Source organism: Neoarius graeffei, chromosome 15 (assembly GCF_027579695.1).
Source record: "Neoarius graeffei isolate fNeoGra1 chromosome 15, fNeoGra1.pri, whole genome shotgun sequence".
In the NCBI taxonomy this organism is placed as follows: domain Eukaryota; kingdom Metazoa; phylum Chordata; class Actinopteri; order Siluriformes; family Ariidae; genus Neoarius; species Neoarius graeffei.
In genome coordinates this window covers 49650223-49666765 of record NC_083583.1, presented here as the reverse complement: position 1 = coordinate 49666765, position 16543 = coordinate 49650223, and the positions used below count along the sequence as shown (strand labels likewise).

At 42.7% G+C, this 16543-nt stretch overlaps 1 protein-coding gene across 2 annotated transcripts in view; it reads right to left on the bottom strand.

Annotated features, from left to right (window-relative positions):
* The window catches only part of LOC132899553 (inactive N-acetylated-alpha-linked acidic dipeptidase-like protein 2), a 711964-nt gene that overhangs the window by 336788 nt on the left and 358633 nt on the right, over positions 1-16543 (bottom strand). For both annotated transcript variants that reach the window (XM_060941545.1, XM_060941546.1), the window contains exon 5: positions 10787-10937. In XM_060941545.1, coding sequence (XP_060797528.1) covers positions 10787-10937 — 151 coding nt within the window. The remainder of the gene's footprint in view (positions 1-10786; positions 10938-16543) is intronic.

The window sequence follows — 16543 nt, the reverse complement described above, 5'->3', positions numbered from 1 at the left end:
AGCAGATAATATGGCTGCAGGCTAACGGCTAGCAGCTCCAAGTCCGGACAACATAAGACTGTCTTTACGGAGATATGTCCCGGGTTACACCAGCGGTTGTTCACATAGATGATGAGTCCCCCACCTTTGCCTTTTCCGCATGCTTTAGTGTCTCTGTTGGCTCTCACAGCAGTGAATCCCCGCAGGTCCATGTTAGCATCCAGTACAAGGTGTGTTAGCCATGTCTCCGAAAAGAGTAATAGACTCTATTATTAGTAATAATGATAAGTCTGCATAAGGAGAGGAGGTCAGGCAGTACCACCTCTCTGTACTCAATAGTACCACCTTCTACCAAAGGACTATTGAGAGTATCCTCTGCACATGCATCACTGTCTGGGATGGGAACTGCTTAATCACTGGTCACAAGTCCCTGCAGTGGATTGTGAGGACTGCTGAGAGAGTCATTGGGATCCCCTTCCCATCACTTACTGAACTGTACAATAAGCACTATCTGCTGTGCAACCAGCATTGTAGCAGACCCCTCCCATGCACTGTTCACCTCTCTGTTGTCTGATAAAGTTTCAGTGCATCCGAACCACCACTGCCAGATACTACAACAGCTTCTTTCCACAGGCAGTTAGGCTCCTCAGCGCCACCTTCCTGCACCAAGAGCCTGAAAACAGACTGACTCACTTCTGGACTGTTTACATTGCATTGACAATTGGAATACAGTCACTTTACATTTACCTTTGCATAATTTATAATACTTTTTTCCCCCCTTCAGTGCTTGGTTGACATTACACTGGCACTTTAAACTGTCACAAAGTCACTTTTCACTCTCCATTGCATAATGTACATTACCACTGCATTACTCATCATGTCCTTTTAACTTGCACTAGTTTATGTTTGTCTTTTGTCTTGTCTTTTAATTTGCACTATGGGTCTTAGAGAGACATTATTTCAACCTTACTGTGTACTTGTATATGGATGTGCTGACAATAAACATCTCTTGAATCTCTTATAAGCTATTGTTCACAGTATCTGCTGTTGAGAAATGCTTCCCAGTTTTCCCATCACGTAGCTAGTTAGCTTGCATACCTATGAGGCAGCATGACGGGACAGTTTGCTGCAATGCTGCTTGTTGAATATGAATTGTATGTAGTGAAACACATTCGAGCAGTTGATTATCAGAATAAATGACAATTAATGAAGCACGGACACAATAACATTGATACAGTCAGTCCCTTATTGTGGCGGTATGAGGTTTTGTTTGTTTCATGATTGCTATACGTATTAATTGTTTTCTAATTTGATCATTACATACTGTATCTTTTCACAAGCATGCATCACAGTTGGATGTTGTTTCTACATCAGCTGTGCAAAGGTTTGAATCATTCTGTCTCCTGCCATGATGAATGATGTGCCTACTGCAAACATAAACAATAACAGCAGACTGTAAGTGAATGCACCATTACTTGTGAAAAATGACATGTTCCCCTTTTTAAACTGGAATTTTCTGTTATTATAAAAAGACACATTTCATCTATTTTCAGCTCCTGCTAATGCATTTAATGACGTGGCATATAGCAATAGTATTTTCAGCAGGGCTGAAGTTATGAATTCTCTCCTTCTGTGCGTATTAGGAGATGAATCATTACTGCAAGTAAATGGAACAACACAATGTCTTATCTGAAAATAATGATGGCCCACCTGCTGATTAGCCACCTGAAATCAGATCACTGGAACAAATAGTTACACATGCAAGCACATGCCACTTTGAGTACTTATGAGAAAAGCCAAAGCAGCTGTACAGCATGTATGATGCCGAGAACATTTTAACCACTAAGTGCCAGGGCTAGTCAACTACAATTTGTAAATGTTCAGCAACATACAAGTCTTTGTTTACAAGGTCTAAATAAGCAACTAGCATGAATGAACAGCAACAGCAGTTACATTTTAATATTTAACAATTATTGGTTAGTTTATGATTAAAAAAGTTGTTTTGTTTTGCAGTGGTGCTCTATTTTGCATTTTTTAAACAAGTGCCATGCATGAACAAGTGAAATTCACTAGCCAGACCAGAAATGCAAATACAAAGGGGGGAAAAAAATCTGTGAAAGTTTGTGAAACTCTTACCTTTCTAACTTCTAGCCCTGTAGCTAGAGCTCTGGTTTGATGAGCTGTCTTCAGCTAAGTAATTTACAGAAATGCATTACAGAAACTATAATTGTTCAGGTTCAGTAAGCTAGATTCAAGGCATGTAACAGTATATTGTGTGATGATAAATAGCGATGCAAATTTATAATGACTCAAATTAATGAAATAAAAAAAGAATCACAATTATTATCAGACTGTGTAATCCAGGGGTGGGCAATTATTTTTTCCATGGGGCCACATGAAAAACAGAAAATTTTGTGGAGGGCCGGACCAAAAGGCTGAACTAAATTCTGCATAATATTAATTGTATTTCTTTATATAAAGCAGTAAATAACATTGTTTTTACAAGCTGCTAAGACTGGTAAGAGTATGGAAAAAACGAGCTTGCCTTACAAAAAATGTAATTTATTCAATCAAATTTCCCAAAACAATGGTTAACAAAATGTGAATGTTTGTACCATTTTTTCAGTCACATTCACCCCAAAACACAATAAAGACGTCACAATATTGTCTTTCTACTCCAAATATCAAGCAAGATACATCATATTATAATAATGATGTCCACATTTGTAGTCTAATCACCTCATTTGGTGTTTTTCATTTGGTAATGCCGACTCAAATTGTAGTCTTTGAACACTGCGATCTGCTCTCCACAAGCTAAACACACGGCTTCATCTCTGACTTCAGTAAATAAATACTTAGCAGTCCATGTTTTGTTGAAAGCCCTGCATTTGGCATCTACCTTTCTTCTTTTTGCAGACATTTTGGGGACTAAAGTCTTCTTGTGATCTACTCGCAACAACTTCAATTCGGTGTAGGTATCAGATCTACAGATTGGCTCGGGCTCCGGCACCTGCTAGTGACGTCACACTATGTGATTGGCTGGACTGTTTGAAGGATGACGTACAAGTTTGTGGTTGGTCTGGACAAATTACGGAAGTAGTTATCGCGGGATTAGGTTTTGTGGGATTTCATGTCATGCTCATGTCGTGCGCATTGCGTTTTTGTTGAACACAACTTCAAAATAAAAGCAATGCACATTCAGTCCATGCATGAGGTAAAATTAGAAAATACGTTTATTTTGTAATTTCTAATTAACCTTATGCGGGCCGGTCAGAATGAACCAAAGGGCCGGATGCGGCCCGCGGGCCGTAAAATACCCAGGTCTGGTGTAATCCCTTAGGTTTCCCTAGTCGTAATTGTATTGTTTAGACAGCAGAGGGGACAATAACATACAATAGTGGGAATGCACCTGACTTCACCCTAGGCAGAAGTAAAACAGCTCTAATGCTCCAAAAACAAACAAACAAACAAACAAACAAACAAACAAACAAACAAACAAACACACCTAAAATGGGAAAGAGATGTTCAGTAATTGACTGTATGAACATATTGAACAAGAAATTGGAGCTATCTTTTTACAGACTACTGGAAGCTAAAGAAAAGAGAAGCAAATGCAAGTAGTACAAATGTTCATAAAGTTTTATGAAAAGGCCCATTTGTTATTAACATTTTTCAATTTTACTAACATGATTATTTTTAGTTAATAGAATATTATAATTTACTCCATCCTTTACAAAAACAAATGGGTAAACAATTCATTAATTAATTTTCTGGCAGCACTGTGGTGTAGTGATTAGCACTGTCGCCTCACAGCAAGAAGGTTCTGGGTTCAAGCCCAGTGGCTGATGCGGGCCTTTCTGTGTGGAGTTTGCATGTTCTCCCAGTGTCTGTGTAGGTTTCCTCTGGGTGCTCCGGTTTCCCCCACAGTCCAAAGACATGCAGGTTAGGCTAATTGGTGGCTCTAAATTGACCGTAGGTGTGAATGTGGGTGTGAATGGTTGTTTGTCTCTATGTGTCAGCCCTGCGATGACCTGGTGATTTGTTCAGGGTGTACCCTGCCTCTCGCCCATAGTCAGCTGGGATGGACTCCAGCTTGCCCGCAACCCTGCACAGGATAAGTGGCTATGGGTAATTCATTTTCTGTACTACTTAATCCATTGCAGGTCATGGGTAGGCTGGAGCCAATCCCAGGTGAGAGGCGGGGTACACCCAGAACAGATCACCAATCCATCACAGGGCCAACACAGAGATGAAAAAACACTCACACCTATGGGCAATTCAGAGTAGCCAAAGACCTAATCCACATGTCTTTTGGACTGTGGGAGAAAACCCACATAAAACATGAAGAGAACATGCAAACTCCATACAGAAATGCGCCAGTTGAGCAAAGGACTTGAACACAGAATTTTCTTGCTATGAGGGGACAATGCTAACCACTGCTCCACTGTGTAAATACCGGTTAAATAATTACTGTTGGCTATTAAGAAAATGAAACAAAAGGTTTTGTTTTGTTTTTGTTTTTTTAAACAAAATAAAATGTTTAAGTTGATAAAGAGTAGGAAAATAAATTTTGCATTTTCTTGTTGATAAAATTCACTTCTTTTAATTTAATTTTCAAAAACATTGTGTGAAAATCAAATTGTGAACCCAAAACCATGAATCAAATTGAATCATGATTTTGGTGACTTGTTACATGCCTACTCATGGCACAACATATTGCAAGTTCAAATCCAGATGATACCACATCTGTGCCCAAAAGTACAAGAGACGAAAATCAGTGCTCTGTGGGTGCTCTCCTGTGAATCTGAGTGACACTAATGAATTGTGTGTATTGTAAGCTCTCGTATCTGGAAGAGGACAATTAGCCACAGTGTGTTCAGCTATAGTACCAGTCAAAAGTTTGGACATACCTTTGAATTCAGTGGTATTTCTCTATTTTTATTAAATAAGACACTTCATGTCTTAAAGTAATGATGGATGTCATTTCTCTTTACTTAGTTGAGCGGTTCTTGACATAATATGGATTACTACAGTTGTGGAAAAGGGCTACTTACTGTTTTTTTATTATTTACTATTTACTCTTTGATCTCAAACACATTAAGAAGGCAAGAAATGGCATTAATTAACTTTTGAAGAGGCACACCTGTTAACTGAAAATCATTCCAGGTGACGACCTCATGAAGATGGTGAAGATAATGCCAATAGTGTGCAAAGTGTCATCAAGGTAAATGGTGGCTACTTTGAAGAATCTAAAATGTGAAACACATTTTTTAACACCTTTTTTGTTTACCGCATAATTCTATATATGTTCCATATGGGGGCGGCACGGTGGTGTAGTGGTTAGCGCTGTTGCCTCACAGCAAGAAGGTCCGGGTTCGAGCCCCATGGCTGGCAAGGGCCTTTCTGTGCGGAGTTTGCATGTTCTCCCCGTGTCCGCGTGGGTTTCCTCCGGTTTCCCCCACAGTCCAAAGACATGCAGGTTAGGTTAACTGGTGACTCTAAATTGACTGTAGGTGCGAATGTGAGTGAATGGTTGTCTGTGCCTATGTGTCAGCCTTGTGATGACCTGGTGACTTGTCCAGGGTGTACCCCGCCTTTCGCTGGGATAGGCTCCAGCTTGCCTGCGACCCTGTAGAACAGGATAAAGCGGCTAGAGATAATGAGATTAGATGTTCCATATGTTATTTCATAGTTTTGATGTCTTCAGTATCATTTTACAATATAGAAAATAGTCACAATACAGAAAAAATGTTGACTGGTACTGTACGTTGTGATGTAGCATACATAGCTACATAGCATAATTTACCTTGATAAGCCTATGGGCGCTGTGTGAGACGGCTGCCCCTCCAGTAGCTCTGTAGTTTTTAGCTCTTTAAATCTCTTTTTTCCACCTTTTTTTACTTTTCTGCTTTTCTTACGAAGACATAGCATATTTTACTTATATAACATGGATATTTTTAACTTTAACACGCAACCAGGAGCCAGTTTCTCACTAATTCGAGAGAGGAGCTGCTGGCCCTGAAAACAATGGGACTAGCCGGGATACAACACCCCATTCTGGTGGAGCTGAGGAGGAAACCCAGGGGCTGCAAAGCTGGAGCTAAGCGAAAGGCTAGGCTAGCGGACAACTGGCAGTGCTGCAAACCATCCATTCCTTCCGTTATCATGGGGAATGTGAACTCGCTGCTGAATAAAGTCGACGAGCTTTCTGCTCTGAACAACCAGTGGATTTATTGGGAGAGCAGCTTATTTATCTTTATGGAGACATGGCTAACACATCTCGTACCAGATGCTAACGTAGACCTGCGGCGATTCGCTGCTGTGAGAGCCAACAGAGACACTAACACATGCGGGAAAAGCAAAGGTGGGGGACTCATCATTTATGTTAACAACCGCTGGTGTAACCCGGGACATATCTCCGTAAAGACAGTTTTATGTTGCCCGGACTTGGAGCTGCTAGCTGTTAGCCTGCAGCCATATTATCTGCTGAGGGAGTTCAGTCACGTGATCACCATCTGTGTTTACATCCCTCCAAGGGCAAATGCAACCGCTGCATGTGGGAGGATTCACTCTGTCACAGTAAGGCTGCAGACACAGCACCCTGAGGCATTTAACATCATTTCTGGGTACTTTAATTACGCTACTTTGGACTCTACTTTGGCTGCTTTTTACCAGGCTGTGGATTGTCCAACAAGGAACAACAGGACAATTGACTTGCTGTATGCTAATGTGAGGGATGCATACAGAGTCACACCCCTCCCCCCCCACTAGGGAAGTCTGACCACAACCTGGTTCATCTACAGCCGAAGTACACCCCCTTGGTTCAAAGGCAGCCTGCAACAACTAGCTCCATCAGGAGGTGGTCCCCTGAAATGGAAGATGCCCTCAGAGACTGCTATGACATCACAGACTGGGATGTGCTGCTTAGCCCACACTGTGAGGACATAGAGGGGCTGACACACTGTCTGATGGATTACCTTAACTTCTGTGCAGACATGGTCTCCCCCGCCAAGACTGTACGGTGTTACCCTAATAACAAGCCATGGGTAACACAGGAAGTCAAAGCTGTTCTCAACAGGAAGAAGGCCACCTTCAGGAGCAGGGATAGGGAGGCGATGAAAGCAGCACAGCAGGAGGTAAAACACTGCGTGAGGGAAGCTAAGGACAGCTACAGGAGAAAGGTGGAGCAGAAGCTGAAGGAGAACAGCATGAGGGAGGTCTGGGAAGGTGTGAAAACCATCGCAGGCCACAATACAAAGACCAGAGTTGCTGAGGGGACAGTGGAGAGGGTGAATGAGTTGAATGACTTCTTCAATCGGTTCAACCAGCCCACGTCCCCCCCACCCTCTCCCTCACTGCAGCCATCTCTCCTTCCCTCAACACACCTTCCCCCAGTCATCAAAGCAGCCCCCTCCTCCCCCACCTCAACACAGACTCCTCCATGCATTACTGCAGACCAGGTCAGAGGTCAGTTGAGGAAGCTTCACCCCAGGAAAGCAGCAGGCCCGGACAAGGTGTGTCCCCGACTACTGAAGAACTGCGCTGCTGAACTGGGTGAACTACTCCAACGCATCTTCAACCTCAGCCTGCAGCTGGGGAGAGTGCCCACCCTCTGGAAGACATCATGTATTGTTCAGGTTCCCAAAAAGAATCGGCCCAGCAAGCTGAACGACTTCCGACTGGTGGCACTCACTTCACATCTGATGAAGACGTTGGAGCAGCTCTTCCTCAGCCTCCTCAGACCCCAGGTACAACATGCCCAGGACTGTCTGCAGTTTGTGTATCGGGCAGGTGTTGGTGTGGAAGACGCCATCCTCTACCTGCTACACCGAGCCCACTCGCATCTGGATAAGGGAAATGGCACAGTGAGGATCCTCTTCTTGGACTTCTCGAGTGCCTTCAACACCATCCAGTCCCTATTGCTTCAGGACAAACTGAACAGGATGCGAGTGGAACCCTGCCTGGTCACCTGGATCTCCAGCTACCTCACTGACAGGCCGCAGTATGTCAGGCTGAAGGACATCATGTCTGACACTGTGATTAGCAGCACCGGAGCACCCCAGGGCACGGTGCTGGCCCCTCTTCTCTTCACCCTGTACACCGCAGACTTCTGCTACAACTCGGAGCTGTGTCACATTAAAAAGTTTGCAGATGACACAGCCATCGTTGGGTGTATCAGTGACAAGAGAGAGGAGGAGTATAGGAGCCTGGTGAGGGACTTTGCTGTGTGGTGCAACAGGAACCATCTGCAGCTCAACACCTCGAAGACCACGGAGCTGGTCATTGACTTTGGGAGGTCCAGACCAAGGTCACGACCAGTTCTGATCAAGGGAGTCGAGGTGGAGGCTGTGGATTCCTACAAGTACCTCGGGCTGTGGCTGGACAGCAAGCTGGACTGGACTTGCAACACCAATCACTTATACAGGAAGGGACAGAGCAGGCTATACTTCCTTAGGAGACTGCGGTCCTTTAACATCAGCAGGAAACTCCTGTGGATGTTCTATCAGTCTGTGGTCGCCAGTGTCCTGTTTTACACCATGGTGTGCTGGGGGGGGCAGGACATCCAAGAAGGACATATCCAGGCTGGACAAACTGATCAGGCGGGCCAACTCTGTGATTGGCATGAAGCTGGACTCTGGTGTTGGTGGCAGAGAAGAGGTCTATGGACAAACTATTGAACATCATGGATGATGCCAGTCACCCTCTGCACACCGTCATTAGCAACCAGAGGAGCCTGTTAAGTGACAGAATGCTCCTTCCCAAGTGCAGGACGAACAGACTTAAAAACTCCTTTGTCCCTCACGCCATCAGACTGTACAACTCCTCTCTGGGGGGGAGGAGGGGTAACAGGAGGACAGAGGATGGGAAGGAGCAGTAGCCTAGCCTAACAATAAGCAATACCAGACAATGTGCAATATAATGTGCACTATAAAGTGCAATATCTCGCCTGCCGCCCCCCCCTTCTCTCTTCCCCATATCTTATTCTTTTTATATTTGTATATGTAAATACTTAATTTATTTTAATTTATCTAGAAGTTTTCCTCTATTTCTTTTCTCTGTTTATCTGTAATGATGCTGCTGGAATCTTAATTTCCCTGAGGGAAGCCTCCCAAAGGGATCATTAAAGTTTTATCTAATCTAATCTAATCTAATCTAATCTAATCTAATCTAATCTAATCTAATCTAATCTAATCTAGCACTTTGAATAGATGCACTGGCTCACTTTATGAATCTCTGAAAAAGCATGTGCTAGCCCTCACCCTCCCTAGCTGGTAGCTGGTGTGTGATAAGGAAGCGATCACTAGTGGGTGGGCATCAGTTTGACAGGCAATGTTTGAAATGAATCATGGCAACAATTAGAAATCAATTATTATTGAATATTATTGACCAAAATATGATTCTTATTTGACAAGAATTTATTTTGGCTCAAATATCATCCAAAAAGTACAGAAAAAATTAAATAAAATCATTTATATATTTAAATTGATGTGTAAATAGGCTAGCAAGATGATTCTGCATCATAAAATATTGAATCCTTGACTTCAGGTTGTTGATTTTTTTCATACATTCATCAGCTTTTATACAGAATTATTTTTTTTTTACAAGTACTCAGTTCAGTCTACTGCAATTTTTTTGCTGAGTTCACATCCAGACTCATCAGTTAATGATGCCTACAGTAGAATCTCGTAATAAGCTGACACTTTAATGGTAAACTCCAAATGTTTGGCAAAATTCCATTTCTAAATAAGTGTAAGCTTATGAGAGCAGGAGGCAAAAGGTATGCAGTCTGGTGTTTACCATCCCAAGTCATCTACTGGGCTTGGGGGAAAACATTTTAGCATTTTTCCCTGCACTAACACACCTGGCTCAACTTATCGGCTAATTAACAATCCCTTCATGAGGTGCGTTAGTGCTGCAGCAGGATTTCAGGAGCAACCTAAGTACTCATTTAGAGCCATTCATAAGATTAACTTACTTTCTTACTTACTAAATTTCCTTTATTTCTCTGACTTTATTATTGGCTTATGTTTCAAAGGACAGGCTGACTCATGGGATCTGTTGAATGTGAAAACTAGTAAACATCCAATCCATTCATTATCCGCAACTGCTTATCCTGTGCAGGGTTGCTATCCCAGCTGACTATGGGCGAGAGGCGGGGTACACCCTGGACAAGTCGCCAGATCATCACAGGGCTGACACATAGAGACAAAGAACCATTCACACTCACATTCACACCTACGGTCAATTTAGAGCTACCAATTAGCCTAACCTGCATGTCTTTGGACTGTGGAGGAAACCAGAGCACCCGGAGGAAACCCACACAGACACTGGGAGAACATGCAAACTCCACACAGAAAGGCCCTCGCCGGCCACTGGGCTCAAACCCAGAACCTTTTGCTGTGAAGCGACAGTGCTAATCACTACACCACCGTTCCACCCAACTAGTCAACAAAAATGTGCAAATAACTTCCATGTGACTTTTCTAGGCAAACAATTTCATATTTTATGCCAGAATTTCAGTCTTCAGACATCAAGCCAAACAATGCAAATCTAACAAAGCCCAACTACACCTTTGGTGTTTTCTCTTTCTCTGTATCTCGCTTTTTTCACCGAGTGTCTCTCTCTCCCCTTATTCCTTATGCATGTTAATAAAGCACTCTGCTATCCCGGAGGACTACACCTCCATTACACTTTCAGGCTGAGCTTAGCATGCACAGTTGACTTAATAATAGAGGTTGTTTTAAGAATAAGGTTTGCGGGACCAACACATACAGTATAACTGATGGAATGTGTACTCCGTACTCACCTGTGCTGGGGTAGTGTGGGGTTGATGGGTCTCCTCCTGGGTTTAAAGTCACCCCGAATGCTTTTTGCAGTAATGGCTGATCCTCAGGGACGTCACAAGGATCCACATAGATTAGACAAGCACCAAAGCCCATCTCAGCCAGGTAAGAAAGCTATTGAGAAAAAGCCATCAGTTTCTGGGTTTATGCACTATAAAATCCACTACCCTAAAGGGGGAGCGATAGCACATGTAATGTTACAATTGATGGCACTTCAGGAAAGAAAAAAAAGGGGGAATGAGGGTAACAATGGCTCACTGAAGTGGGATTTAAGCAGAATGTTGGTGTGATTCATAACAAAAGGTTATAACTGCATGTCACATCTCTCAATTTCCATTTAATGGTTAACATAGCAGCCTCATATTGTAAGGTTAATATAGCACCTCTATATTGTAGAATAACTTTTCACAACACTGCAAAGCCCTGTGAATCATCCTGGCAAGCCCTTAGTATTACATTCATAGACAAATCTATCATGGCCAATCTGATGGAAGTTTTCAGGCGTATGTCTCATACACCGTCTTGGATGCATGATCATGTCCCAAGTCGACTAAAGTTATCTAATTAGAACACAAACTGGATAACAAACATATAAAGAGAACCAAAGGCAGTTGCTTTAAGACTACATGGGAAGCCTGGCCTCCCCAACATTTCATAAAATGCAATAATGAAATATTTGCCAAAAAGTGTCTATATTATTCATCAGTCTTGGTGTAATTCAATATCTCCTGGCAATATTGTGCTATTCTTCCATTAAACTCAAACTGTTTTCTGGTGAACAGTGCAGCAAGCAGGAAAATCTCCTTTGAAGCCCCCGACCCAGAACTAACAGACACTTATTAAAGCCAGTGTGTCAATTAGTGTCTGTTAGGAGTTTGTGTACTCAGTGTTTTAATGGGAAGGAAGATACAGTAACTGCTCATTGGACAACAAGCTTTTAACGCACTGCCCGGTCGCACAGCTTCACGAGGAATGAATAGAGTTGAGGTGGGTGTGTTTTGCACAGATAAAAACTATCTCAGCCTATATTAGTCAGTGTGATCTTTGTCTTCCCTGCCTAGATGTACTGTACAGCTTCTGCTTATGAGGATTGGTAGATCTCTCAATGTGGAGGAACCTCGTAACCAGCTGCCAATCAGTAAATCAGGAATGAATGTGACTGACATCTCATCTCATTATCTGTAGCCACTTTATCCTGTTCTACAGGGTCGCAGGCAAGCTGGAGCCTATCCCAGCTGACTACGGGCGAAAGGCGGGGTACACCCTGGGCCAGGTCATCACAGGGCTGACACATAGACAACCATTCACATCTACGGTCAATTTAAGAGTCACCAGTTAACCTAACCTGTATGTCTTTGGACTGTGGGGGAAACCGGAGCACCCGGAGGAAACCCACGCGGACACGGGGAGAACATGCAAACTCCACACAGAAAGGCTCTTGCCGGCCACGGGGCTTGAACCCGGACCTTCTTGCTGTGAGGCGACAGCGCTAACCACTACACCACCGTGTCGCCTGTGACTGACATGTCAAACTAAAATATATCAACAGTGCCAATCAGAATCATTTGGAGTCTAAAGTAGGTATAACTTGTAAATACTGTAAATAAACTATGTAGTAAATTCAGTGTAAAGTTCTGTTTGATTATTTGCATTCATTTCTCAAATATGTCATCTATAATTCTAGATAGCTTGCTGTCACTTTCATCTTCAGCTAGGAGCTTATCTGCTTTTTGGGCCAAAATGGCAGTCCATTAAGACTGCTTAGAAAAATCTTTTGACACTCATACTTTGGAGAAGAGACTGAAAAATAAACAAGAACACAGACCAAAGCCGAAGATTTTAATCCAAAAGTCAGGGTTTTTTTTTTTTTTTAAAAAGGTACTTTTAGCTGTCTTGGTACAGTAAAATTGATTGGCTTTGTTTAATATTAGTCTTGGATTCCAAATCCTTCTGAATGAGCGATAACATTACAATGAGCTCATTAATATAAACAAATCCTGGGTGGGTTTCCCAATAACATTACACTTTAGGGCTAAAGAGTAAGTTTAAAGATGCTCTTAAGCAATGAACGTTGTCTCTGTACATGGTTTTCCCGAACTCACTCATAAGAGGGTCTCTTAAGAGCAACTATGCTAAGAGCTTCTTTGCAATGCCTGTCTTCATGAAAGGCATTAGTAGCTGCTAAATCCAGTCAGTGAGGTCACATGGCATTCATTTTTAACCACAAACCAATGAAATATAAAAAGTTCTTAAAATATGTTAATATATTGTATCATTGTTAAGCATTACAATGTAGTAATTAATAATTGAAACTATTTTACATTTTTGGACAATAACATTTTTTATTCCAAGCATTTTTTTAAATTATTAAATGAACAAACGTTCACATGAAAGAATGAGCAAATCATAAGTTAAATAATTCAGTAAATGGGCGGCACGGTGGTGTAGTGGTTAGCGCTGTCGCCTCACAGCAAGAAGGTCCTGGGTTCGAGCCCCGTGGCCGGCGAGGGCCTTTCTGTGCGGAGTTTGCCTGTTCTCCCCGTGTCTGCGTGGGTTTCCTCCGGGTGCTCCGGTTTCCCCCACAGTCCAAAGACATGCAGGTTAGGTTAACTGGTGACTCGAAATTGACCGTAGGTGTGAATGTGAGTGTGAATGGTTGTCTGTGTCTATGTGTCAGCCCTGTGATGACCTGGCGACTTGTCCAGGGTGTACCCCGCCTTTCACCCGTAGTCAGCTGGGATAGGCTCCAGCTCGCCTGCGACCCTGTAGAAGGATAAAGCGGCTAGAGATAATCAGATGAGATGAGAATTCAGTAAATGTTTTCCCTGCGCCCACTCATTTCATTATTACCCAGTCAAGACCTTAATGTCCCTTGTAAATCGGCATGTAGCTGAGTGGTATTTGGGATATGAAGGACGTACAGTATCTACACCATCACCTCCCCAGACCGCAGTGCCTCCCCACCCCTCATGGCCTTGCTGCCTCCTCATTCCCTGGACCCTCTCGGCTGACAGCTCCCCAGGCTGCAGGTAGCGTACAGCTGGCCAAGACTGTCAGTGCAGCCAGGAGCTGCTCAACATTGAGAAGGAGAGGTTCCAGTTTCTTCAAGACCTGTTTGACCAAAGGGAGTAGCACCATCAGGAGCGGATTGGCCTTAAACAGGCAAAACTAGACCAAAACTAGCCAGACAAGCACAACTTTGGAGTGAATTCACTGGAGTGCAGTCATGATTATTTCAACTGTTATTCACAATGCCAAATGTTATTCACAACAACAATAATAATAATAATGATGATAATAATAATAGTGTGGCACGGTGGTGTAGTGGTTAGCACTGTTGCCTCATAGCAAGAAGGTTCTGGGTTTGAGCCCAATGGCCGATGGGGGCTTGTCTGTGTGGAGTTTGCTTGTTCTCCCCGTGTCTACGTCGGTTTCCTCCAGGTGCTCCGGTTTCCCCCACAGTCCAAAGACATGCAGGTTAGGTTAATTGGTGGCTCTAAATTGACTGTAGGTGTGAATGTGAATGGTTGTTTGTCTCTATGTGTCAGCCCTGTGATGATCTGGCAACTTTTCCAGTGTGTACCCCGCCTCTTGCCCATAGTCAGCCCTGCACAGGATAAGCGGTTACGGATAATGGATGGGTGGATGGATAGATAATAATAATTAGTAGTAGTAGTAATGGTGGTGGCATGGTGGTGTAGTGGTTAGCGCTGTCGCCTCACAGCAAGAAGGTCCGGATTCGAGGCCCGTGGCCGATGAGGGCCTTTCTGTGCGGAGTTTGCATGTTCTCCCCGTGTCCACGTGGGTTTCCTCCGGGTGCTCCAGTTTCCCCCACAGTCCAAAGACATGCAGGTTAGGTTAACTGGTGACTCGAAATTGACCGTAGGTGTGAATGTGAGTGCGAATGGTTGTCTGTGTCTATGTGTCAGCCCTGTGATGACCTGGCGACTTGTCCAGGGTGTACACCCCTTTCGCCCGTAGTCAGCTGGGATAGGCTCCAGCTTGCCTGCGACCCTGTAGAACAGGATAAAGCAGCTAGAGATAATGAGATGAGTAGTAGTAGGAGAAGGAGGAGGAGAGTAGTAAGAGTATTAACCTCCTAGGGCTTAGCGGTCACATGCGTGGACAGCACTTTTTAGTAATTCGGAACAAGAATCCACATATGTGGACATACTTTTTCTCTAAAAGTACATCTTATCAAAAGATGATGCTTAGTTTTTATTCTAATCAGGTTCTAATAAGCCCAAATAGCAAAGAGAAATAAAAAATGCATGTAAAAAAAACAGCTTGGGCCTTAGGAGGTTAATAACATTATTATGCATTTCTTCATTTACTTAAATAAGATAAACATCTTTAGTGTAGTGTTGGGTTGCAACTTAATGTCCAACATAAAATATGGGTCCTGAAGTAAAACCACTTGAGAATCACTGAAGTAGATGATAATGGCATACTAACTGGTGCTATAGTACAGTACTAAATAATCTTAGTACCCCAGTGGTCTCATTACTATTTAGACATACATGTAGAGTAGGTGGTTTGAAAGGAGTCTAAATGGTTTGATCAAATGACCTTTTCCTGAGGCATGCAGATAAAATTGCACATTGTACAATTGTAGATTTGTAAGTCCAGAAGAAATACTTGACATTGAAAATCTCAAATTAGTACCTGTAGTTGCCTAAGCCACCAAAAATTCTGTCACATTTCATGGCCTTCATGCTAAGTGCAAAAAAGTGTTAATATCTCGGGGTTTTTTTTAAGAAATTTGAAGAGCACCACTAAGCAGAAAACACTTGGCATTTACTCCTAAACTCTGCAGCATCCAGCCACTGACAGAATGCATTAATAATGAAAGAATTGACCCTTTTGGTATGCAAGTGATTGCATGTGTGTGGCTGCCTAGCATGGTACTCTGAAAACTTTGAAAACTGCAAGTTACCTTGAACTGAAATACGTTTCTCTTTTGCATGCATATCAAAAACAAGTAAAGCTGTAATATTAAAAAAAGGAAAACATTGTATTTAAATAATATTTTGCCTAAAAGCAAATTAAAAATATAATATAAAATAAGAGATTATTATTATTATTATTATATAAACACAAGTGTTTTACTGGAAAATACACCACTTGTCACGCTCCCAGGCTCACCTAACACTTTGGACTCCACTTCCCACAAACCCACTCACACACCTGACATTACTACGCGCCCTCCATCAGTCAACCCCGAACCACTTCCTAGGAGTGGCTCCCCTGAGTTCTAATTAACACCTGTACCTCTTTTGTTTCTGTATTTATACCCCTCTGTCTATTCAGTTTGTTGCACAGTATTGCCTCCACATTTTCCGAGAGCCTACTGAGAGTTTCTATCCGACTGCATTTCCGTGTATGACCCTTTTTGCCTTCTGGTTTCTCCCCATTTCACCTAGTCCTTCTGTTTGTTTGCTCTTTTCTCTTGCTTCCCGGCTTCTCGACTCTGATTTTGCCTAGCCCTTGTGTTCTGATTACCTGTGTTTTCCTGATTCCTGGTTCTTGGATTATCGCCTGTTTCATGACCACGATTTGTCTAGCCCCCATTACTCAGTTGGATTTCCTGGTTTTGACCTGGCCTGGCTTTTGTACATTGATTTTGGATTGTCCTCTTATTAAAGCCTTGTTTTCATTTTACATCCGCGAGCGTCTGGTTTGTCACAGCCGCGTTACACCACTCATATTTTTCATACAAA